Source organism: Paroedura picta, chromosome 3, assembly GCF_049243985.1.
Source record: "Paroedura picta isolate Pp20150507F chromosome 3, Ppicta_v3.0, whole genome shotgun sequence".
NCBI lineage: Eukaryota > Metazoa > Chordata > Lepidosauria > Squamata > Gekkonidae > Paroedura > Paroedura picta.
In genome coordinates this window covers 144,830,599-144,854,561 of record NC_135371.1, presented here as the reverse complement: position 1 = coordinate 144,854,561, position 23,963 = coordinate 144,830,599, and the positions used below count along the sequence as shown (strand labels likewise).

General features: G+C 41.0%; 1 protein-coding gene across 9 annotated transcripts in view; it reads left to right on the top strand.

The window, feature by feature from the left end:
• The window catches only part of CEP112 (centrosomal protein 112), a 336,652-nt gene that overhangs the window by 10,103 nt on the left and 302,586 nt on the right, over nt 1-23,963 (top strand). For all 9 annotated transcript variants that reach the window (XR_013229509.1, XM_077328382.1, XM_077328385.1 and 6 more), the window contains 4 exons: nt 5,369-5,468; nt 6,719-6,793; nt 16,621-16,668; nt 16,763-16,837. Coding sequence is in view for 8 of the 9 variants with exons in the window: in XM_077328382.1 (XP_077184497.1) it covers nt 5,369-5,468; nt 6,719-6,793; nt 16,621-16,668; nt 16,763-16,837 (298 nt within the window). In the remaining variant the exon portion in view is untranslated. The remainder of the gene's footprint in view (nt 1-5,368; nt 5,469-6,718; nt 6,794-16,620; nt 16,669-16,762; nt 16,838-23,963) is intronic.

Sequence of the window (23,963 nt, the reverse complement as noted above, 5' to 3'; positions counted from 1 at the left end):
TCATTTAGGAACTCATTCTACCAGGTGGGGGCCAAGATCGAGAAAGCCCTAGCTCTAGTTGTTGATGGACGAGCTTCCCTGGTGCCAAGAATCAATAGTTTGTTGGTGTTGGTGGAGCATAATGCTCTTTGGGAGGCATAGATAGAGAGGCAGTCAGGGCCCAGCAATGTGATTGGAATCCCGTCTCTTCTCTCAGCATCTAAGGCCTTTTGAATGATACAACGCAGACTTCTACACGCAGAAGCACAAAACTTTATCCATGCAGCTAATATAACTTGCTCTCTTTTGATTCTGGAAAATTCATTGGGCGTGGGCCAGAAAGCTTCATATTTATATCATCTTTAAATACCAAATCAATACAGAGCTCTTTACCCTCAGCACTTCTTTTTGGAAGATTTTGAAAAGTAGCACATTCAGAAAGATACTGCCTATCTAAAACAAGCAATATTCACACTCTCTATTTGGGCAAATAAAATTAACCATAAATCTGTCGACTATGATTTCACTTAATACTTTACAAAAATAGAGTCCATTAGCACCATTAGGACCAACATTTATTCAAGGAGTGAGCTTTCGAGTACATGCACTCTTCCTCAGACTAAATGAACAAACATCATAATTGTAGAGATATAAGGCAAAAGTGAATTTGGACGTTGAGACACAGTTTACTTATTTAATTAGCTTTTGCCTTATATCTCCACTGTTATGATGGTTGTTTGTTAATTTGAGGAAGAGTGCGTACACTCGAAAGCTCATGCCTTGAATAAATCTTTGTTGGTCCTAACAGTGCTATTGGACTCTATTTTTGCTGTGCTACTTCAGACTAACATGGCTACCCATTTGGATCTATATACTTAATAGAACAATTAGATTTGAATCTAGTACCACTTTTGATTTTCAGGGTATGAGCTTTCAACCGTCAATGCTCCCTTTGACAGATAACTTGAAAATTATACTCCCAAAATTGTGTTAATGCTAAGGTGCTACTGGAGTAAAATATCGCTGTCAAATTTAAAAACAAACAAATTACCTCATGTTAAGTTGTTTTCTCATTAGGATGGTGGCTATAGCAATTAGTCTGCATTTTGGGGCATGTTGCCTTTGTATGTAAAAGTGCAAAATATTTTGAGGTGGTTTATAGTTTCTCTGTGAATTATGAAAATGGTCAGCAGATGGTGGTGTTGTTCTATGGAGAAAGCTGAAGGAGCCTAGTACTTTTGCTAGTGCCATGTTTTGTTAGGTACTCTGTTTAACCATAGTAATTACTCTGTTCAAAATGGATTATTTTAGTTACGTGAAAAAATGAATGATTAACTCAAACATTATGTTGATAGTAATCAAAATTATTGCTTTGCTTCATAAACCAGTGGGCATATTTTAATAGAAATATTGCCCCTTGTGTCTTGCAGCCCCTGACTATATTTTTCTGTACTGATCTAGGTTATGACTATGGTTGCCCTTGGCAGCTTTACTCTTGCATCTTGGCTGCCTGCTAAATTTTCAAGCTGAAGATATCTCTTTTTCTCCTTAGCTGACGTACTAGGTTCATCCTGTAAGAGGAAATAAGGAGCCTCACTACTGTTCTGCTTACCCTGGTAACATGTTGATATATACTGTGATGTGCTGGAAATGAAGTTGATTGAGTTCAGAAACGTCAATCAGTTTAGGATATGGCTGTTTGGCAGTTACTCTTTCCTTGCCATATGGAGCATGTAGCGCAATATTAAAAGAGCAAGTTTAATTTTGCTCTAAATTGTAATCTCTAAATGTTGAGTTTTACTTTTTAATGATCTAGATGGCCAAGGTTAAGGTTACTTCAGTGTGTACCTTCTCAAATATGTAGCCAGTTAAGTGATAAGACCTAATGTACTGTCATACACAATATAAGGGTTTCAAGAGAGGTAGAAGGTGTAGGATAGTTTTGAGACAGAAAGGACTGTATGTTGTTTAAAGAAACTGTGACAGGATGGAAGTGGATTTTTTAAAAAGGTCTTGAAAACTGCAACATAATGGAAAGCCCTTCCCAGAATTCAAAATTTTTAAAAATCACATGTGATACAGCTCTTGGACGTAATTTAGTATAGGGAAAACTTCCCAAAGTACAACTAAAATGAATTGTTCAAGGAGAGATTTTGTTACGGAGACTTTGTTACGGAGAGATTTGCATTTCACTATGACCTACCTCTGAAGATACCAGCCACAGTTACTGGTGAAACATCAGGGACTGAAATTAGTAGACCATAGCCATGCAGCCCGGAAGACTCAGGTTTATAGTGGTGCCACATTCATTCCATTTTCTTATAATGGATTTAATGTTGATTTGTGGGATATTCGAAGTTTGCGATATGAGTTTACAGCCCATTCCTAATCTATATTTCTCCGCAACTAATTTTCTACCTTCAGGTAGTGAGCATCAAATGGTGCTAATTTTTCTCCTCCCTCCAACCCAACTTAGTTCCAGGTTGTAATGTAACAAAACAGGACAAACTGTGAGAGGGGTGAATACTTTTGCGAGCCACTGTAGATGCCAGTATCAGAGGAATGCCAGTATCAGAGGAATGGACAAACTACTCTCTCTATGTTTGCCAGTGTTGATGGCTCCAAGATGAAAAATTCTTCCGACAAGGATTCTCACCCCATGTGGAACATAAAAGGGAGGTGGCATAGACTCCTTTCCCCCACTCTTCCCTTGCCTCTCCCCCTTACTTCTTGCTTTCATGACATCCTTCCTGGTCCCTTGTCCCTCCCTCTTTCTCTTACACACACACACAACCATGGAGACAGACCTCTTCCCCCACAGCCCGCCTTTGTGGCTAGGCTGGCCTTTGGCGCTGTGGCAGCCCTCAGCCACCGCCACCACAGTTGGCTGCATTTGTGGTGGCTGCCACTCAAGGTTTTCTGGCACACTCGGTGGGTGAGACTTACGGATTTAACTTCTGTTTCACTGAGCGCACCAGAAGATCTGTTCCACATCAATAATGGCAGGGAAAAGCTGATTCTTTTCTGGACTACCCTCTGTTTAGAAACTTGCCTAATGCCTATCAAGCCTTTTCCTTTCTTATGTGAAGTCTATATATATATCTATATCTATGTATTAACCCAGGCTTTTAATTGAATGGTTATCACATCCTCATTTTTATGGCCTTTCTTTAGCTTGAGGGTTGTTTTAATACTTATAGTCTTTGCTAAACGTTTACTGTGTCATACTGGATACTGCTTTTATGTTGTGCTGTTTTAATGGTCTTAATGGGGTTTTCACTGGTAACACTTTAAAATTTACACTGTGACATCAGTGCCACCATCAGAGGAAATTTTTTTTATTTTGTGTGGATTTAATGTCATGTCTAATGGCATGAAATTCCTTTCCCCTTTCTTTAATTTTTCTACCAGAAAAACTGGGAACTTTAGGGAGTTATGAAAAAAAATTCCCTTATAATTTTGTGTGTGTGTAATGAGTGAAATATTTTAAGAAAAAGTTTAAATCACTCAGTGTGTAGTTTGGAGGTCTTTATAGGAGATAATCTACACTTTTGGATAATTTTTATGCATGCTTCTGGCTTTCAAGTTTTTTTTCCTTTCAAGTAACAGTGCAAGTAGTACTTTTCTGTACTGTTACCTGGAAACAATAGCTAATAGAGAAAAAAACGGAAATATAGAACATTTTTTAAAGTTATTGTACATTAACACTGTACAGGGTTTTTTTTTGTTTGGGTCATTGCATGACTCCCCCCGTGGAGGCACATCTGGTGATGGGGTTCGTGTCAGCAAAGCTGAGAGCAATACCTTAAGGCAAGGGTAGTCAACCTGTGGTCCTCCAGATGTTTATGAACTACAATTCCCATAAGCCTCTGCTAGCAAATGATGGCAGGGGCTCATGGGAATTGTAGTCCATGGACATCTGGAGGACCACAGGTTGACTACCCCTGCCTTAAGGAACTGAGGCTCTATCAAGGGGCTAAACTCTGAGCAGAGTCAGTCAAGGTGGAATGATCAAGCTGAGACACCAAACTAAGATTCATCCATACCCTTCAGGAATCAGTGGTCACATAAGTGGGACAGTTCCAATGGTGATTGGTGTGTCTGAAAGAATCCTTGAAGGCTTGCTACTGAGCAGCATCAGCAATGGAAGCTGGTAGAGATTGTCATTGACAACAGCAATGTCACTTCATTTAACCCTCGTTTGTACTGCACAAAGGTCACTGTTAACCACTTATGATCATTTTATACTTGAAATACTAGAGCCAGCTTGGTTGTAGTGGTTAGGAGTGTGGACTTCTAATCTGGTGAGCCAGGTTTGAATCTGCGCTCCCCCACATGCAGCCAGCTGGGTGACCTTGGGCTCGCCATTGCACTGGTAAAGCTGTTCTAACCAAGCAGTGATATCAGGGCTCTCTCAGCCTCACCTACCTTACAGGGTGTCTGTTGTGGAGAGAGTCAGCCTCACCTCCCTCACAGGGTGTCTTGTGGGGAGAGGAAAGCGAAGGCGAGTGTAAGCCACTTTGAGCCTCCTTCGGGTAGAGAAAAGCAGCATAGAAGAACCAACTCTTCTTCCTCTTCCTTGCCACCATCAGTCTTGGGTTATAATGAAAACCTATCAACATAACCATAGTTACGGCGAGCCGGGTATGATTCCGCACTCCCCCACATGCAGCCAGCTGGGTGACCTTGGGCTCACTACAGGACTGATAAAGCTGTTCTGACCGAGCAGTAATATCAGGGCTCTCTCAGACTCACCTACCTCACAAGGTGTCTGTTGTGGAGAGAGTCAAATGAGTAGCCATGTTGGTCTGAAGTAGCATAATAAAATCAGTATTCATAATCTGAGGAAGCGTGCTTGCACTCGAAAGCTCATGCCCTGAATAAATCTTTGTTGGTCATAAAGGTGCTACTGGACTTTGTTGTGGAGAGGGGAAATGGAATGTGACTGTAAGCCGCTTTGAGACTCCTTTGGGTAGAGAAAAATGGCATATAAGAACCAAGCTCATGTCTTGAATAAATCTTTGTTGGTCTTCAACATGCCATTGAAATCAAATTTTGTTCTGTATTTCATGGTTTCCTGTTGTTGTAACGCAACCATGTTCACCCCAAAAGGAAAGATCCCTGAATTTTCAACAACAAAAGTTATACAAGCTTTTTAATTAGCGTTTTGGGTATAATCTGTATGCAAATATAAGACCTACTTTTTCTTAACACCACATTTAAGGGGGAAAAAACCCTAATCTTCCTTTCAGGTGTATAGGGTGGTCTTTATGTTTTGTGAAGTGCAAACTGTTGAATATCAAGGTGGGAAAGCAAGGTAGACACATAAATGGATGTTTAGTAATAAAGATCATGGAAATTTCAGTATGTTTTCATTTTTTATTTATAGTGGGGACCAGTATAGATATAATGGAAAATTACCATTAAAACCACACTCTATGAATCTACCTCATCAATCTGAAGATGATAGCTTCACCTCAAAGGCTCCTGTAAGAAACATTATTTTTTGTTTGCAAAATAAAGTCACTTGTCCTTCATCTCACTTTGTTTATGTCATAACTTGTGCTGATACACTTCAACCTTTCAAGAAGAAATTAGAAAGGGAGCAGGTGCTTCATTCTACCAAAATATATCATGTAAGGTATTTTGCAGTTCTCCTTAAGTATCAGTTTCTTAGGAGGAAAAAATGCTCAGCTATGTGTTTGGCTAACAATGAGTCTCCAATGGCATGTGTCTAGCAACAGTTTAAAGAGAATTGTTCAGGAATTTTGGCTGCATGTTAGTCACTTACCGCTTGAAGGAATGTTTTTTTTTAAATAATTTATCCTGTACAAAATATCCATTGTTAACTTGACAGACAAGCCTGGCGGAGGATGGGGGGGGGGGGAAGAGATGAGTAGAGAGAACTGACACCAAGCAATCTTGCATGTAGGATTACTGATAACTGGGGAAAATTATTTAATTTCTTGCTCAGGAAATTCTGTTATCTATTTGTTATATTTATATGCTGATATTCCTGGCATGTTCTGCCTCAAATAAAAAAGTTTGTCATTTAAAGTATTTCCCATAAAAATCTAGGTTTTCTACTTCAACAGGAGGAACATTCCTCCTGAGAGCACAATAACATGAGACTGTTATTATAGAGAGGTTGTGGGTTCAAAGGTACATAAGACAAAGACATGTAGGCCAAAATATTTGTGCTTTTATTCTGGATTTTGGAAAATGTTGTACCGTCTGAAAAGCCAGTATGTCCCTGGATCATCAATGTGATGTGCTCTATATAGCCCACCTGCCTCAAAAGGAATCAGTAGTATCCATGCATCCTTCCATCCTCCCCTCTCCCCTACTATTGGCTTACAACAGAAATTAAAATGATAAAATAAAATAAAATTCCAAGCTCCCCCCCCCCTAAATTCACACCAGTCTTCACCAGTCCTACTCCATCGTTCTACCTACCAGCTGTCATCTCTAGAGTTTTGTTCCAGTCAAACACTCGGAGAATGGGTAAGATCATCCAATCCACCCAGCCTTAACCAAATGTCCTTTCAAAATAAAAAGCAATGGTGCCTAGCATTATCAAGTATATTGTTTATATGCATAAACTTGAATTGGAGTTACAGTAGCAACAATATCTGCAGAAAATTAATGTCCAGGGCAGTCCCAAATGCTCCTGAATTTTACCTTGCTTCTTGTCCATTTTTGTTATTTTAGTATTTTATTTGATTATTTAATATTCTAGGAAGATCATCGGACCAGAAATTTTTTGGGGGATGATGGTGACCTTGAAGCACGTCTCAACAGTTGGAATCTTGGGGTAAAATAAATACACTTCCTTTTATTTGCTGGCTTCAGAACAAACTTTGTTGTTAATTTAGTGTTCCAGAATGGTCAATAAGGCACAAAAATCTGTCAAAATTTAGAAACAATTGGAACAAATATAACGCTGATAAAATAAATGGAGTTTACGTTGAAATAACTAGGTACACTGTGCTAGCAGCTCATCCTTTTCTTTGCAGAATTGCTGTCCATACCAGAAGCTACGCTATTAAGCTGAATGAAATCCAAAGCTTACTTTTAATATACTAGTATTTAAAAAGTATTTACTAGTATTTAATAAACTAGCATTTAAATATACTAGTATTAGTTTTTTTTAATATACTAGTATTTAAAAGGATGACAGAGAATGAGGTAGCTGGATGGAGTCACTGAAGCAGTCGGTGCGGACTTAAATGGACTCTGGGGAATGGTAGAGGACAGGAAGGCTTGGAGGATCATTGTCCATGGGGACACGACTTCGCACCTAACAAAAACATTTAAAAAGTCAGCTGAGGTGGTGTTCCCCAACCCCTGGTCTGGTGACTGGTACCGGTCTGTGGATCAGTCGGTAGCGGGCTGCGGCTCCTCCTCGTCCTCCTCCCCGGCTGCTGCCTTGGGGGCTGCCCTGCCACTGGCTCACCTTTGGTGCTCTCCAGCGGCTGCCATGGCTGGGGCTCCCCCTCAACATGGCATTGTGCAGCTGCTTCTGGCAGTGTCCCCAGTGGGCAGCTGGAAGTCAGGGGCGCCAGTGGAAAGCAAGTGGAGCAGGGGCTCAAGCGGCAGCGACAATGTTCCTTGGCAAAAGACTACCCCCCCCCCCGGGCCTCAGTAAAATTGTCAAGCGTTGACTGGTCCCCCGATGATAAAAAGGTTGGGGACCACTGAGCTGAGGGACTGTTTTCCATATATGATCCACCTTGAAGAAATTAACAGATCAGAGACTTAAAAACAAAAACAAACATATGTAAAAGTGACCTTGGAGCTCTAATCCTGACAACCCTGTTTCTCTGCTGCAGCCGCTTTTACTTGGGTATATAAATTTCATCGGTGCTGTATCTTAGTTTAAAGATGTGCTATCTTTATCTGCAAGATAAAGACTTATATTTCAATATGTCCCTGCAAATTATTAAGTGTTTCATTTAAAAATGAATATTTATATTTCCTTAAAAAAAAGATTCTGTGATTTCTACCCCTTGCCTCAACCCCCCCCCACACACCTGAATTCTTGAAAGCCTGTGTCTATTAACACATTTTTGTTGGTTAAAAGAGGGATGCCTTATTCCTAGTCCTCCCTCCCTCTACATTACAGGGGGATAAATTTAAGTTATATAAGTTATAGGGTGGGGTAGGAATAGGCAAGTGTACCAACAGGAATGTCCTACAGCACTATGCTTGGCACCCAGGGCCAAATTGTCACCCAGACAAACAAGCCACTGTCTGCACCTTAGGGGCCAGTAGTGCACAAGAAAGCTGTAGGAATGGCTTAGTTTTTCAGAAGTACCAGATTTCTGCCCTATGTTGTAGCAACTGTTAGAAGTGTATTTATTAGGTTAACATGCTTGTTTTCAAGAAACTTGATCTATTGCACCAAGTCAAAGATTTGTGTACTGGGCAATTCACAGAAACCGGACCCCCTATTTTGAGCCTGTGTCTCTCGTTAAGCCACCATGTCTGACGAGGGTGACTCAAGTTCCAAAACTAACACTGATGAGGAAATGCAAGTGTCCTCTGATCAGAGGACCAGCGTGGGCTCTGGAACTCACTACACAACCACTTACATGGTGGGCACCTTGAGCTGGAAGCGTGAGGGTGTTGGATCTGAGATGAGCTGCTATGTGACCGACCAGCGGGCAGACATGCCCCGGGTGTCCAGGATCTGTGATTGGGAATTAACTAGATGGACCCGGTGGGATGGAAACAGCCTGAATAGGAGTGGGAGACTGCAGTGCGTTGAGAGATCCCCAAACCACAGCTCAAGTTTTGCTTCTAAATGAGCAAGATTCTATGACGGCATTATTCCTTGATGATAAGGAGAATGCAGAGGAGTACATTCGGCGGTTCAAGGAGCTCCGAGTGGGAAGGGAGGCATCTGGCACCTAGACGGCTATGTCCACTGTGACCGGGACAATGACCCTGGCATTGTTATCTCCAGCAACTGCTCCTGCTCTGTTGCCCCTGAGAGGGACTGCCAGGACTGTGACCACAGGTCCCGTTCCTATTGTTCCAGCAGGGGCTTGAAAGTTGCAAACCTATATTGTTGGTTCACCTAATAAGCTGTCTTCCTTTCTGATGCAAGAGCAGGCCTACATGAACAAGTGTGAGTACATCTTCCCTGATGGGACCTCCCAATTGCATTATGTGGGGTCCTACTTAGAAAAGGAGGCCATAGACTGGTATGTGGGCTTCTACAATCTTAATACTCCAGAACTGCAAGACTTCGACCTGTTCATGCAAGCCCTGTGGGAGTGCTTTGAGGACTCACTCCAGGCTGACGTGGTCTGAGAGCAACTGCAAAACCTGTGGCAAGGATCCAAGACGGTCTCCCAATATGCATCGGAGTACTGTTGCCTTGCTGCCAAGGTCCATGATTGGATTGAGGCCACCGAGTGGTTGAATGGGCTCAGCTCAGGGACCTGAGGTACTATAAAAGAGTGATAAAGACCCTCATTGCATCTTGGAAGGCTTCCTCAAATAGTGTATAATAATACCTGGCAATTGTTCTGTACCTGGTGTGGTGGTAAGACCTGCTTTCAGTTAAAGTGGCAGATGTTTTACCCTCTTTTTCGGAAGGACTAGATAAAGGTTTCAGCACCAGCACTCCTTGGAGACAGGTTGTAGCACTCTTGGTGGTGAGGTAAAGAAATGATGATGATTTGGATTGATTACCCACCACTATCACACAGCCTCTCATGGCGGGTTACAATAAAATGATAAAAACCCCAATGACATATAAAACCAAAGCCCGCTGCAACAAGACAATCCATAAAACCCAAGGCCTAACCTGCCATAACATTCAGAATTGCCGTTGACCCCAATGCAGGTTGGGGTTCAGTGTTGCTTGGGCCCCCGGTTCTCTGTGCTCTGGTCTCAACTGAAGACCTGGCGGAAGAGTTCCATCTTACAGGCCCTGTGCAAGCTCCTGCAGGGCCCTCAGCTCTTCCAGGAGCTCATTCCACTAGAGCCAAGGCCTGGCACTGGTCGAGGCCAGGTAAATCTCCCATGCTCTGGGAACCACCAACAGGTTTGTACCTGCAGATTGGAAAGCTCTGCTGGTGGCATAAGGTGTTTCATAGGGGATAGTAACTGGCACTTACTTCATTTATCGTAGGCCTAACGGTCCTCAGCAAGTGGAATGGCATTGCTTAGATGGTAGGGACGGGACGGGACAAAATCCGTCTACAAGACTGACTTTATGATTGTTTTCTTTACAACAGGTTCCCTTGTTACCTGTCTACCCCTATCCTCAGCTGGTAGATTAGGGGTTGTATCTTTTTGGCCTATAGGGTGATGGGGTCGATTCCCCATGGGGGTGATGGCATACTCCTTAAGAGGGACAGTTATAGAGCTTTCCTGTTCCTCAAAAAGATTTGCAGAGTTGCCACCTGAAGATCAGTGCATTCATTTACCAGGCATTATAGGATAGATAATAGGATAGATAGCTTCAGCCTCTGCTGAAGCTGAATTCGGTAAGAGGGTTCTACAGCAGACTGCCTCAACTTGGAGGCCAGTCTTCCCCGTATGGACTCACTACTTTGGTATATCTGGAGAGTCTGGACTGCCCCACTGAGAACCGCTGGATAATGTGAAATTTGTTCATTTATTGTGAACCTTCCTTCTTGGTGGTCCAGGTCAGTCTATATTTTTCACCTTTCCTCTAATTTTGGGATACAAGAGACTCTGGATCTGGGGAAAGTCAGTTGTAGAAAAGGGGCTGGTTGAACTTTACCCTGCTGCTGTAGTTAGTTTTCAGAAATGTTGAGTGGGATGGTTTTCTAGTTTTACCATCATTATGAAATCACACCATAGGTTGGCCTGGTGTGAGAGTTTTGGTTTTTGTTAAGGGTAGAGTTTTTTTTCCTCCAATGTGACTGCTTTTGGACCTGACTAGGGCAGTCAGGAGAGCACCAGATAGTCACAAGATTTGCGACCCTGCCCATGAGGAGGAGGAGCTGAATCCCAAGAACTGTCCCATTTTCAGACCACTGAGAAGGAAGATTCATGGAACCAATCTTCCATTTACAACCATATCATTCAATCACATATGGTCCCTCTCAAATCCATCGGTTTGAACAATTTTGCCATCTGGTCTGTAGTATCTTTAATCTTTGCCCCTGACAAGCAATATGCCACTCTGACCTTTATTTCATGTAGTGTTTTAATCCTCTTCTCCAAGCCACACCACACTACTTCCTCAGTCAGGCACAAGCAAAAGCATTTAACTGTACTTAACAGAAACCTCTGTCAACCAGGCAACAAAACATCTACTCACCCACCACTACTGATCTCACTCTCTTTCATACAGTAGCCTCTGTGAAGGAAAAACCCCTCACCTTGTAAGCAACTCTCCATGTGCTCCTTCCCTTATCCCTAGCTGCTCACCTCTGCCTCTGACTTCATGTTGCTCCCCAGCAAAGATCTTTACATTCATAATGAACAACTTATACAAATGGCAAGATCACTTGAAATCATTGTCTCAATCACCTTCACCGAACAGTGATGGATCTTGTGTTTAGAGTAGTGCATTCCAGGAGTACTGGTCCAGTCATGCCAACCATGGACAGGCTCCTTTAAGTCACTACTGGTCCTTGGGTATGTCCAGCATTGGTGTTGCCTTTCGCTAAATGTATGGAGAATCAATGCAGGACCAAGGAGGGAGGGTAGCCAGTGGTATACAAGTTCTCCATGAAGTTGTCCCCTTCCTTTTTGAAGCCTTACAATTAGGCTACTATGATCACAATCTGTGGCAGTGAATTCCTCAAATTAACTGTGTCGTATGAAGAAATACTTTCTCTTGTCTGTCCTGAATCTCCCACCCTTCAGATTTAGTGGGCGACCTGACTTCCTTTACCTTCACATGACACTACATTATGAATGTGGATGTTGTGACAGATCTTTCAGTGGGAAGTCCTGTAATCGGTTTACTAGCTGGGACTGTTACCAGTTAGTTTGTTAATCTGCCATTTGGGACTGCATAGGTACTACAATGATGAAAACTGGCTTGTACTTAACTGTAGCTGTTGTTCATTGAGTGGTTACCTGTGCAGTTACAGAACCCCCCTTGCTCTGCTGTGAGTTCTTAACTCTAGTAACTTTATCTCACCCCACTAGCAGCAGAGGAAAGGGTGCTTTACTCTCTTTAGATCAATCTGGAAAAGGTGGGAAATAGTGTAGAGGTGGAAGATGGAGCGTGTCTATGGCTTCAAAAATCTTTTCTGTGGCTGGCCTGTACAGGTGCGGTCCCACTGTGTACTTGCACTGGTGACGACTCAATGAACAACAGTTCAGGCAAGTGCAACCCTATTTCCTTTATCTGCATACACTAACACTTTCAAGGCCATTACTTTAGTAATTATTACAGAACAACAGTAATCCAGGATCCAGGCATAAGCAGGGATACCACCCTCAGTGATACCACCAGAAATAACAGCATTAAAATAACGATATTGTCAAATAAAATCCTAGAGCAGCCTTTCTCAAACTTTTTACCGTTGAGAAATCCCTGAAAAATTCCTCAGGCTTCGAAAAAAACCCAAAGTGGCACAATCTTGCAGAATATGGTTAGGAAGCATGGCTTCCCATCTGGGGCTCCTCCCCTTCCCACTTCCTCCAGGCTCATCATTGGCCATTTTGGGAGGTGGGTCAACATGACCATATATGGTCATATCACCTGATAAATGCTTAACAGATTTTTAAATTATATCAAAAATTTAACTCCCACCCATTCAGGAAACCCTTCTAGAGCTGTCAAGTAACCCCAGAGTTTCATGAAACCCTGGTTGAAAAAGCCTGTCCTATTATGGGACCCTGCTCAACCCAAAATGTGAAAGTGGAGATTCATCAGTTTAATAGTCCAGAGTCCCAGGAAGACAGATTTTGGCAACATTCTTCTACTTCTTTAACATGTGTTTCAGCACTCACACATGGAAGAAACCTGTTGAACTTGAACATGTGTTTACAATAAATCTGCTTCTGTTGTGAAAACTGCTGTTTGTGAAACACTTGTAATGCTGTTTAACAGCACTTATGAAAAGATGAGAGAGAAATCTTGAAAGGAACACAGATGAGTATCTCCATCTGTTCCTCCATACTAAATCATTGTAATGGGATAAGATCAAACGTATAAACGAATTGCAGTTTGCTTCATCAATTTTTGAATGTAATAATTGAAAATTTTGGCTATGTAACATGTGTTGCTTACCAATATGCTTGATTTGATGGGAAATTACTAAACATTGACATCCCATTTGAGCATGTTCAGTTGAAACCACCAATAATAGTTTGTATTCACTGGCTCACAGCACATGAAATGTGACTATTTCTACCTATCCCTAGTGAACAACTAGGAAGTTGTAATTTTGTATACTTAGATTGCAGCACTAGAAAACAAGAGTTTTTGTTACCTGTAAACTGATCTTTTGAGTGGTCGTCTAACTAGTCACGCTTACCTACAGAATTGTATAGCCCGGAGCTTTCTAGTGATTGGGGCATGTATGTGTCACATTTCTGTTGCAGAATTGTTTTTCTGTGAAGGATTTTGAGGGGTGAGCTAGAACAAGTAGTTGCTTTCTTTGATTTATAATGATGGGAAGGTCAGTGGGTAACTGTGTGCAAGTGGAGCATTAGGGGAGAAAAATCAAATCTAAGTAGGCAGTGTTTACTGTTATTGGCTTTTCTGTTTACTGTTTTTTCATGGTCAAAATATAAACTGAATTAGATTAGATAGGTAAGTTTTTAATGCATGGTAAGATCAGTAAATCTTCAATAATAAGCCAAATCTTTGCAAGCAGAAGATTTACCTATTTTTCTTGGACAGTTTTCAACTAGGCAGACATACTTTCTTTATGAACCTTTCATGTATTGTACACTTGCTTGTGTTTGCAGAATATTTGAGTGTTAATGTGACAGATTTTTTTTTTTTTGGTATTTGGAAAATGAGAAACTACTGATCAGCAACAGAATAGTGATTGTTTAGATTACCTACAAATCAGTTTATGTTTATGTAATCTAGAAGCATTTCGATTGTGGCAGTATTAAATTTCAAAGTGTAGTCCTTGTTCAGTCCTTCTGAAGGGAAGTGAGGGTTCAAGAGAGGAGTTAAGGAAGAGAAAAAATGTACAATACAGCTGAGTTGGATAAAACAGGCTGCAGCTTTATTGATTAGTCACTTAAGTATTGGTGGCACAAGGCATGCATCTAGATACTAGGTAACCTTCTTGCCAGTTGATGAAACCCTTCCCCACCCTGCTTGCTGGGGGTAGACCTGGAATGGTGAGATCAGTGGTTCTACATGAGTGGAAGCCTCTGCGTGGTTCTCATAGGTATAGCCAAGTGACATTCTCTGAGCTTTGGAAACGTTTCATTTTTGATCCTGCTATTAATCTATACTAGATTGTATCAATATGGTCCCTAGGTAATGGGTGTACAGTCCATCAAGAACAAACAGCTCATGCTATGGCATTTAAGTGCTTAAATAACTGGCAGCCATCCAATGAGGCTAACTAAAAGATACATGAACACTGAAAAAAATATGAATATGGATCCAAAATATTCTTATCAAGTGACATTTTTTGCCTTTTTATTTAAATAGCGAGTTGCTGTGCCATATACATTTTCATTTGGAACGTTTTGGAATCATATGGCAAGAGTGAGCTGCTGTTGAAAGAGAAGTCCAGATTTGGTTTACGAACATGGAACTTTTTCATGGTTTAATGTTTCCTGACCATTCTTTCTTTTGCACTGAATCATATCTATTTTTGAATGTAGAAAAAAAATGCTGATTGAAAAATACACAACATAAAGTATAGATAAGGGGTATGTGACACCCTTTGTCTTGTCACACAGAGTACCTACCACCTTCTACACCGCTCTCTCACACAGGTTATGGGTTATACGTAAGTTGGGACATCATACTCACCATCCTTCTCATCTTTTAAAAATATATAGAGTCCCCTGACAGTTTCCCCTTTCAGATGCCCTCTTTCATGCACAGAAACAGCAATAGACAGGGTAGCCATACCCCCCTTTAATAATAGCCTTTCACTCACAGTTATTGGGGTTGGGAATCCAGCAGGGAGATGTTTCTCTGAGACATGCAGCCCATGGGTTAAAAAACCAAACTTTTAAAGTGTTGATACCTTCTTTTTATCCTTTAGCTGGAGATTGGTGGAGCAGCTTGTCCTCTCAGCCAATACACTGCTTTAGATGCTGCTGGATTTTTTGCCTTGTGTATAATACGTTCCCAACTCTTGGCGACTGGTGGCAGTAGTTCTGGCCATATGGATAGTCAATCACTGGTTTCTAATGTCTTCCTCGACCTGTTTAAGCCATGGTTTCTTTGGTGCCAGTTGTTGCATCTTCCATTTAGTTGGTCGTTCTCTTCAGTGGAGTTTATTAGGCAGTCTTCTGGTGTTCCTTCTGCAGACATGGCCAAACCATTGCAGTCTGCGCTTTTGGATTTGTTATTTAATTTACAGCTGGTGGTCACATTTTGTCCAAATTTTCTCATCTCGATTATGATCACATAGAGAGACACCCAGAATCTGCCACTGGCATTGCATATGGAAGGTCTCGAGTTTATGTCAGGTTTTAGTTAAGTCCATGTTTCTGATACATATAGGAGGATTGGTAATGTTGATATATCATACATAAAAGTTAAGGTAGAAATAAACAATATTTTGCTTCCATTTAACTTTTCAACTGTGGTCTTATTCATGCTACTTGGATGCTTTGGTGCAAAATGACTACCTTCAGCCAACTCTGAGCTGCTCTTCTCCATAGTTTCACACAGTCAGACATCCTCTTTTCCCTTTAAGCCCCCTAGCTATCAACTCCCAGCTGCTGTTCTTAACTGCTGTTTTCCAAATGTCAACATACAAACATTCTGTCAGCTCTCATTGGTTTCTCCCAGGAAAAGGCAGAACTTAACCTGCCCATCATAGGGTATTTTTCTACAGAGCTTGGAGACTCCCAGAATTTGCAGGCAAATTTGATTTTTTAAAAGTGGGGTGCATGTTTCTAATTAATTTTTGGCATGTTCTTTTCTGAAATAAAACCTAAGAGAAACTTTTAGACATTTTTTAATGTCACACATATGAGCTGGGAAAATTTGAAATAAAAAATTAGTTCTGGAAGAATAGACATTTTTAATATTAGTTCTATCTAGTGACAATAATTTAATTCCAAAAGAAAAATACCAATGGAGACATCAGGAAAATTTATGATGTTAAAGCATTAGTTACCTAGCAACCGAGGCTGTAGAATCTGGGCCTAGGCAACTCCTAACTGGTTGCAGCTTGGAAGAAAGCAGTAGATAGCAGTAGATAGTGGGGGGTGGAGTTGGTGGCTGGAGAGCAAAAGCTGTTTCGAGGGGAGTGGAATATGGAGCTTAGTCATCACAGATGTGTGTTTCAGAAAATATTAGCCACCTTTCAATTGAAATGAGAACACTTCCTCGACTGCTTAGAATTGAAGTATTTAATTGAAGTTTCTCCATCAGATGTCTTAGCTGTACTTTAAAGATGCTTGTATCATTCTTAAAAAAAAAAAAAAAACATTTAGGATCATTAAAGCTTGTGTTTAAAATCTATTTCAATGTCTCTTTTCTAGCTGGAAAATCCCAGATACTTGCGTGAGAAAACTATACCCCTGTCATTGGTAGGTACTACAATATTGGTTTATAATAAATGTTTTTCTACTCTCAAATTTTCCTCAGATACATTATTGAGTATTTATATGATCTTTTCATTAGATGGCACCCAAAATTGGAATAGGGAAAAACACTTCTCGGGATGAAAAATCATTGTTCCATATGCATGAAAGAGAGGTAATATTTTTTCACTTAAACTATTTGTAGCGTTTGCAGTCTAAAATGATACATATCATATATCATACTTGGTTCTCCAGATTAGAGTCTGCCACTCTTAACCACTACTCTATGGTGGTTCTCACCAGAGTTATGCATGGCTTTACCTTGTGCTTCCCAGCAGAGTTCCTGTATCCTTAAGTGCCAAATAGTTTTGGAAAATGAAAAGTAATTCATGGAACTCTATGCATATTTGTGTTTGTTTAACAGCCAAACAAAATCTGATTTGGCCTTTGGGATTGTTGAAATAACTCTGTATCCTGGCAGTTACGTGATGAGAAACTAGTTACATTAAAGAAATAGTACAGTTGGCTTTCTGTAGATCTAATAAACAAAAATATTCAAAATGATGATGATAGATGTGGAGATGAACATAGGCAGTATAAAATTAGTTACTATGGGGTGTTTATGGACTTTGCATATTATATGCTCTAAACAAGCTGTATAAGTTTTCAAGTTTCAGTGCACACTGTTATATGTTCATAAATTCTCTTGGAGTCAGTGGGACTTAATTATGTGCAGCCAGTGTCTTCACAGATTAAATCAAGGATTGCAGTCAATACTTTTAGTATAATAGCAGCTTGTGTGCTTTTTAAAAGTCACTCGCATCCATGTTATTTTTGGATTCTTGCTGGTGGCTGGTATTTTTCCCCCCTTTTGAAATACATTGAACAGAATAATTAAAAGTGATTGCTTTTTTAAAAGGTTTTTACATGTTTGTAATAAAATCTTTACTTAGTGAGATGACATACTGGCCTTGAAATAAGTATCTCGGTGCTACTACATACTAGGTATGTGTACAGGAAAACAATTGGTACTTTTCAACTCTTTTTGGATGCTGTGGCTACCGTTCCCTGAGCATGCTCATGCCATCCCCACAAAGCAACTTTGTCAGAGTTACTTGGTGTCCTTGCTCAATCGCTGAATGCTCTGGGAGAGCTCTTGAGGTGGTTGTCACGATACAACTCACTCTGCTGCTGGCTGGTGATTTGCTCAGGCATCACAGCAGCAACAGCCTGAAGAAGTAGCGCCTGGTAGTGCTTCTTCAAGTGGTTCACTAGTCTACTTGTCAAGAGATGACAGATGATTCTGCCGCGACAGACCTGGGCCCTACACAGAGGGCACTGTGCAAAGCAGAAATTATTATTTATTAAATTTCTAAACCGCCCTCCTGAGTGCTGCTCAGGGCAGTGTACATACCTAGATTATTAATAATAACAGCAACTACAAGAATTAGAACAATAAAACATTAATATAATACAGCAATTAAAAACCTATAAACATTTTAGCTGGTGGATCTTCCTGGGGGGGGGGTGTCGTCTTTGTCAGGGGGGAAATAGATGTTTTATAGTCACTGGCCCCTACCCAAGACTTGTTGGTGTAGCTCTGTCTTACCCTGTGGAATTGGATGAGTTCTGACAGTGCCCTGATATCCTCCAGGAGCTTCTTCCAATAAGTAGGGGCTACCTCCATCTGTTTCTCTTGTGCCAACTCTTGTCTCCTCTCCTGTCTTGCTCAGAGAGCCTGCTTGACCCTGATGCAACTTGGTACAGTAGGCAGGGCATTCAACATCTCAAACAGCTTCTCCATGAGCCTCTTGGTCTCTGTGGGGAACTCCATTGCCCAATTACTCATGTTCCTGAAGCTTATCATAAAGGATAGATCATACATCTCCTCCTCTAGGAGACAAGCCTCAGCTCTAGTGACAGCCACTGGAGTTGCTATCTGAGCAGCAGGCCCCTGCCTAGTGCTAGCAATTATAACTGCCTTGTCCTTTGCATGGGGTGCCCCAGCAACAGCTTCAGTGAAGCGGACTCTTTATTGAACCACTATGGCCAGAGATTGGAATGGTGGAAGGCTGCTGCCGTGGAACAGTTTTCTGGGTTGGTGAAGTATGGCTCATCACTAAACTTCTCTCCTGATTATATAATCTACTGGAAGAAGCTTGCTTTTCTGTTTGGAAATGCTGGAGCTTACTCCCTTCTGAAAATTTAAGAATCTATAGGGATCACTAAATTGAAATTCTTGTTAAATAACAGCTGGATTTCAATGGAGAAGATGCACAGCTGGTTTATTTATCATTTATAAATAGATTTATTTAGAACTATGAAGTCACCTTTTCTCTTTTGATATCCTCCTCAATAGCCTATTTGGAAAGAAATCTTAGTAAATGTGATTAAAAATCCAGAGTCCCTTTTCAACAAAAGCCTAGTTACAGAACCCACCCGACCTAAGCTGGTCTCAACTGAAACCACAAGCACTCATAGGAAAAAGCACAGTGACTGTAAATGAGCCTCCCTCACCCCCCAAAAAACCAAACCACAGGAATTCAAAGGAAAACCCATAACTTGGGGGAGGGGGGGATGCACTCAAAGAAGGCTCCTACACTACAACAACCAGGTTATAGCCAAAAAGAAAGACCTATTGCTTATCTCTCCAGAAAAGGAAACAAACAAAAAACATACCAACAAATAAAAAACACACAATGAAAAATATGAACTGAGAAAAGAAACCCAAATCCCCAAAACAGTGCAGAATGTAAAATAATAAACTGGAGATTAGCCAACCAACCCCAGATTTAACATTCTTAAAAGTACTGGTCCCCTAAATTACCCCCGCTCACAAAAGTTGGTATGTGATGGACCCTGTTCCCTTCCTCCAGTCAAGACTCTCTTGTTAAATGGGGTTCCCCTTTTATTTTTTGATTTTGCTGTTTTAATAGGCACCTCCTTTTTAGTGCCAAAGAGATCTGAATCTTGGAGTGCTTCATAAAGGCACTTTGGCACAGGCATGACAGTGGAAAATCCCAGTGAAGATGACTAAGGTTTTACTGAATTAGAAACAGATTGCTTGCAATCTCCCCCAGTTCAGTAATATCCTGGCATAGTCCAAAGATTTCTGCCCATCCCCAGAAAGTTGATATTACATTAACCAATGCCTGGGTCCTGTTTTCCTCTTTTATTTTTTTTACTCAATCAAGAAAATCACCCAAGTAATTAATTAATATGCCATCCTTTTTCAGGAGCTGTATTGACTCATCCAATTTTTTGTGTCAGTACAGATCTATCTCATTTCAACATAATTAAAGCATGCTAATTACAGTATTTGCTGGCGTATAAGACTACTTTTACCCCCTTGAAAAACATGCCTCCAAGTGGGGGATCGTCCTATATGCCGGGTGCACTTCAGTTGGGATAGACATAGCTGCCCATAATGGCCTCCCGATGCCCGCCCACCTAATTCTACATTCCATCCAGTAGTGCGCGGTATCCAGTGCGGCCGCGGCGGGTCATCAGTGTGGCTGCGGCGAGCATCAGCAGCAAGACAGGGGGCCAACCTTTTCGGCATGACCAGCCTGTTCTGCTTGGCGGGAAGCAGCGGTGCTCCAGCCTGCTCCTTGTCTATGCAGAGCTCACACATGCGCACTTGTGCACTAGTGCCGGTCACAGGGAGATGCAGGGGTGGGGCGGAGGCGCTGCGGTTGCGCTGCGGCCATACAATGGTGACAATGACAGGTACTGTAATGTAACAAACTCTATATTTTGAGTGGAAATGTTGGGGGGTCGTCTTATACGACCGGTCGTCTTATACACCGGTAAATACGGTATATTAATCATAAGATATTTCTTGCATGCTTTCCTTCCAGAGTTTGACAGGTATTAATTTTGAAGCAGCCAGTGAGATTCAAACATTTTATCTTTACCCAATCCACAGTCAATAATGCCACCTGCCCCAGGGGAATCTTCTATAAAGGAAAGTCCCCATGCTATAACAAATGGCTCCTCAGATCCCTGGGCCAGACACCTGCTGGTCAGAACTCTGGTTGTTCTCTGCCTGCTTGCCCAGTTCATTGGTCTGCTTCTCAGTTGTATTTGCTTCTGGACCTCTCCAGACATTAAGCTGAGAATTTCAGGTCATATGTCCCTTCACTAAACATTCCTAATTTCCTTCCTCCTGCTTTTATAAGAGTGCCCTGTTGTTGCAGTGTGTGGTTACTTAGGGGAATGAGTTGGATCTTTACATTTTTGTTCCTTTTATTTTATTTTGTATACAATAAAGCTATTTGTTTTTACAGTGGAAAGCAAACAGCAAAGGCTGACCTGGAAAGGACAGGCCAAATGTAACTAAAGGTTCCTATGTACAAATGTTCAAAGCTTAGGCAGTAAGAAGGAAGAGCTTTAGCTTGCAGACAGAGGGGTTTGGTTTAGTAGGCATTGCAGAGACTTGGTGGGATGATTACCATGACTGGATTGTAGCAATGGCTGAATATGAGTTGTACAAGAAAAATTGAAAAGTTTGAAGAGGAAGCGGTACTGTATGTGAGGAAAGGATTGGCTTGTCAGGAGATCCTGGAGGAGGTGGGTGACAGCCCAGTGGAAAGCATCTGGGTGAGGTTAATGAAAGGGAGAACAAATAATATTGTTTTTGCAATATGTTACAGACCTCTTGAGGAGGTGGATGCTGCCTTCCTTGAGCAACTTGACAGTGTATCCAGTTATGGGTGACTTCAGCTTCCTTGATTTGTGCTGGAAGCAAAGGGATATAAACAATGGTGCAGATGGTTCTAAACATCTATCTTTTTTGTACTAAAAAGTCTTAGTAAAATATATAAAGTGTAGGGGTAAGAATATTTTAATTCCAAATGTCAATATCCCTATGTGGTTCACATTAAGCTTTTTCAAGAGGACCTATAAAATATAAATGCATCACTACTCCCATTAAATGAGCGTTGAAAAAGGGCAGTCATGAAGCCATGTTTTTTCAAGTACTACTCAAATACTGGGAGAATTGTGTTCATGTTCTGTATACTGAAGAAGTTTCACATGAAATTTATATTGATATTTGGAATAAAAATGTTCTTCCTAGTGCATCATTTTTTATTTCATCTCTTTGTTCAAATAGGTGTGGCCTTTTGTTTTCTTGTAGAGAACAAACGTCTTGTATGTGTCTAGTGTCCTGGACCTTCCTGTGACCCTCTTGGCTGACACCTTCCTTTGGTGGAGGAAGCTATTAGGGATCCGGTTTATGGGCTTCGCAAATCAAGGTTCTGGAGAGAACTGACACCCATCCTGAATGTCACCTATTATCAACATGTACAAAGGAGTGAAGGTCCTATTTAACTTTGTGCAACAGAAAACCAAGCATTTTAGGAACTGGTTTTGAATTCTTGGTGCAATATGGAATACAAACAAGCCTAGCTATATTATTTTAGGGGTTATAAACAACTTTCAGGCAATTGATTGTTATACTGACTACAGGTATTTTCAAGCCTTTAGTATTTCTGTCATATTCTGGATTAAGTTTTAAAAATTCTCTCATTTTCCTCCCAAAGACTCTTGAAAGCAAAGAACATTTAAATTCTAAATGAAAGTTTAGTAAAGAAAACATGTGTGGATTTGTTTTCTCATTGTAAAACTTCAATTTTGAATGAGTCATTTGACAGTCTTAAAGGCTATTCTAATACTGTGGTTACAAGTGTAGGAAATAATGGATTTCATATTCTGAACACTTTATAATGGTATATGTAAAGTGTAATACCATTTTGTAGCTGAATAAATTTTATGATAGGTACAGTTGCTGAAGAATGAACAAGTATCGGTGTCATATTTAAAAATATTTACCACTATAGGATAAATCAGTGATCTGACTATACTCCTTAGCTTTGATCATGTCATCATGAACCAAAGGTACTCTCTTGGGGTGACAAAAAGAAAACTCAGACGTTCTTAGAAAAAGGATCAGAACTTTTATTAAATCCAAGAGGGTACATCTGGAAGCTTCATTATAGAAGTCTGTTGCTAAGGACAGCTAGCGAGTCTAGTACCACGCTAGTTGTTAAATTTGCAGATTTCACCAAATTGGGAGGAGTAGCGAACACCCAAGAAGATTGAGATAAAGTTCAACAAGAACTGAACATGCTGGAAAAGTGGGCAAATAAGAACAAAAAGCAATTCAATAAGGATAAGTGCAGAGTTTTACATTGGGGCTACAAAAATGAGAAGCAAGCATACTGGATGGGAGATTTACTTCTGGATAGCAGGATGTGTGAATGAGTTCTTAGGGGTACTTGTGGACTATAAATAAATCAGTTTCACTGCAGATCAACATGGCTACCCTCTGAAACCCTCTGAAACAAATTTATTTTATTTGGGAAGTTCTAAATCGTCCCTTTACAAAACTTGGTCTTGGGGCAGTATACAACAGTAAAAAAACACAAAATACAAATTGAGTAAAAATTCTAAAATTCAATTAACTGTTGTGTTCTAGATGAACAACTCAAAAAGCTAGGCAAACAAATGGATGTATATTAGAAAAGCCTTGCTTGAAGAGGGGGGTTACTTGTCCAACAGTACCTCCCAAAATGGGGGTAGGCAGATTGCCCAGGTTGATAGTTGAGGTGCAGACCGGACCGCAATCACATGTCTGTTTTTCAGGCCCTTCAGAACTTTGTGAGTTCTGTAAGTGCCTGCCTTTTTGCTTCAGCTCATTCTACTAGGCTGGTGCTAGGGCCAAAAAGTCTGGTCTAGACCAGGTGCACCTCATTAGGACTGGGGATAGTCAGAAAATCAGAGCTTGCTGACTGCAGAGCTCTTGGGGGGGCATAGATGGAGAGGCGTTCTCTCAGGTACACAAGACTATGTAAAGCCTTGAAGGTTAAAAACAGCTCCCTAAATCTGATCCAGAACTCATTTGGTAACCAATGCAGCTGCTGGAGAACAGGTTGAATTTGAGTTCTTCATGGGATTCTCATATGTTCCTGGGTAGCTGCATTTGGTGCCAACTGTAACTTCCATGACAGGGATAAGGGAATGCCCATGTAGAGTGAAGTACAGTGCCCATCACATGGATCGCTGTGAGTAGGGTTCTGGGGCCAGATAGTGTACTAGTAGCTTTGCTTGGCATAGCTGGAAGAACACCTGGTGAGCTACTTTAATGACCATATTCAAGGAGGTGTTCAGGATCACTTCCAGTCTTTTGACCGTCTTTTCAGTATAGAGCCATAGCCCATCAAGGCTTGGAAGGCGTGCTTCCTTGACTGGTCCCTTCTTACCTAGCCACAGGACCTCTATATTCAGGGGATTCAGCT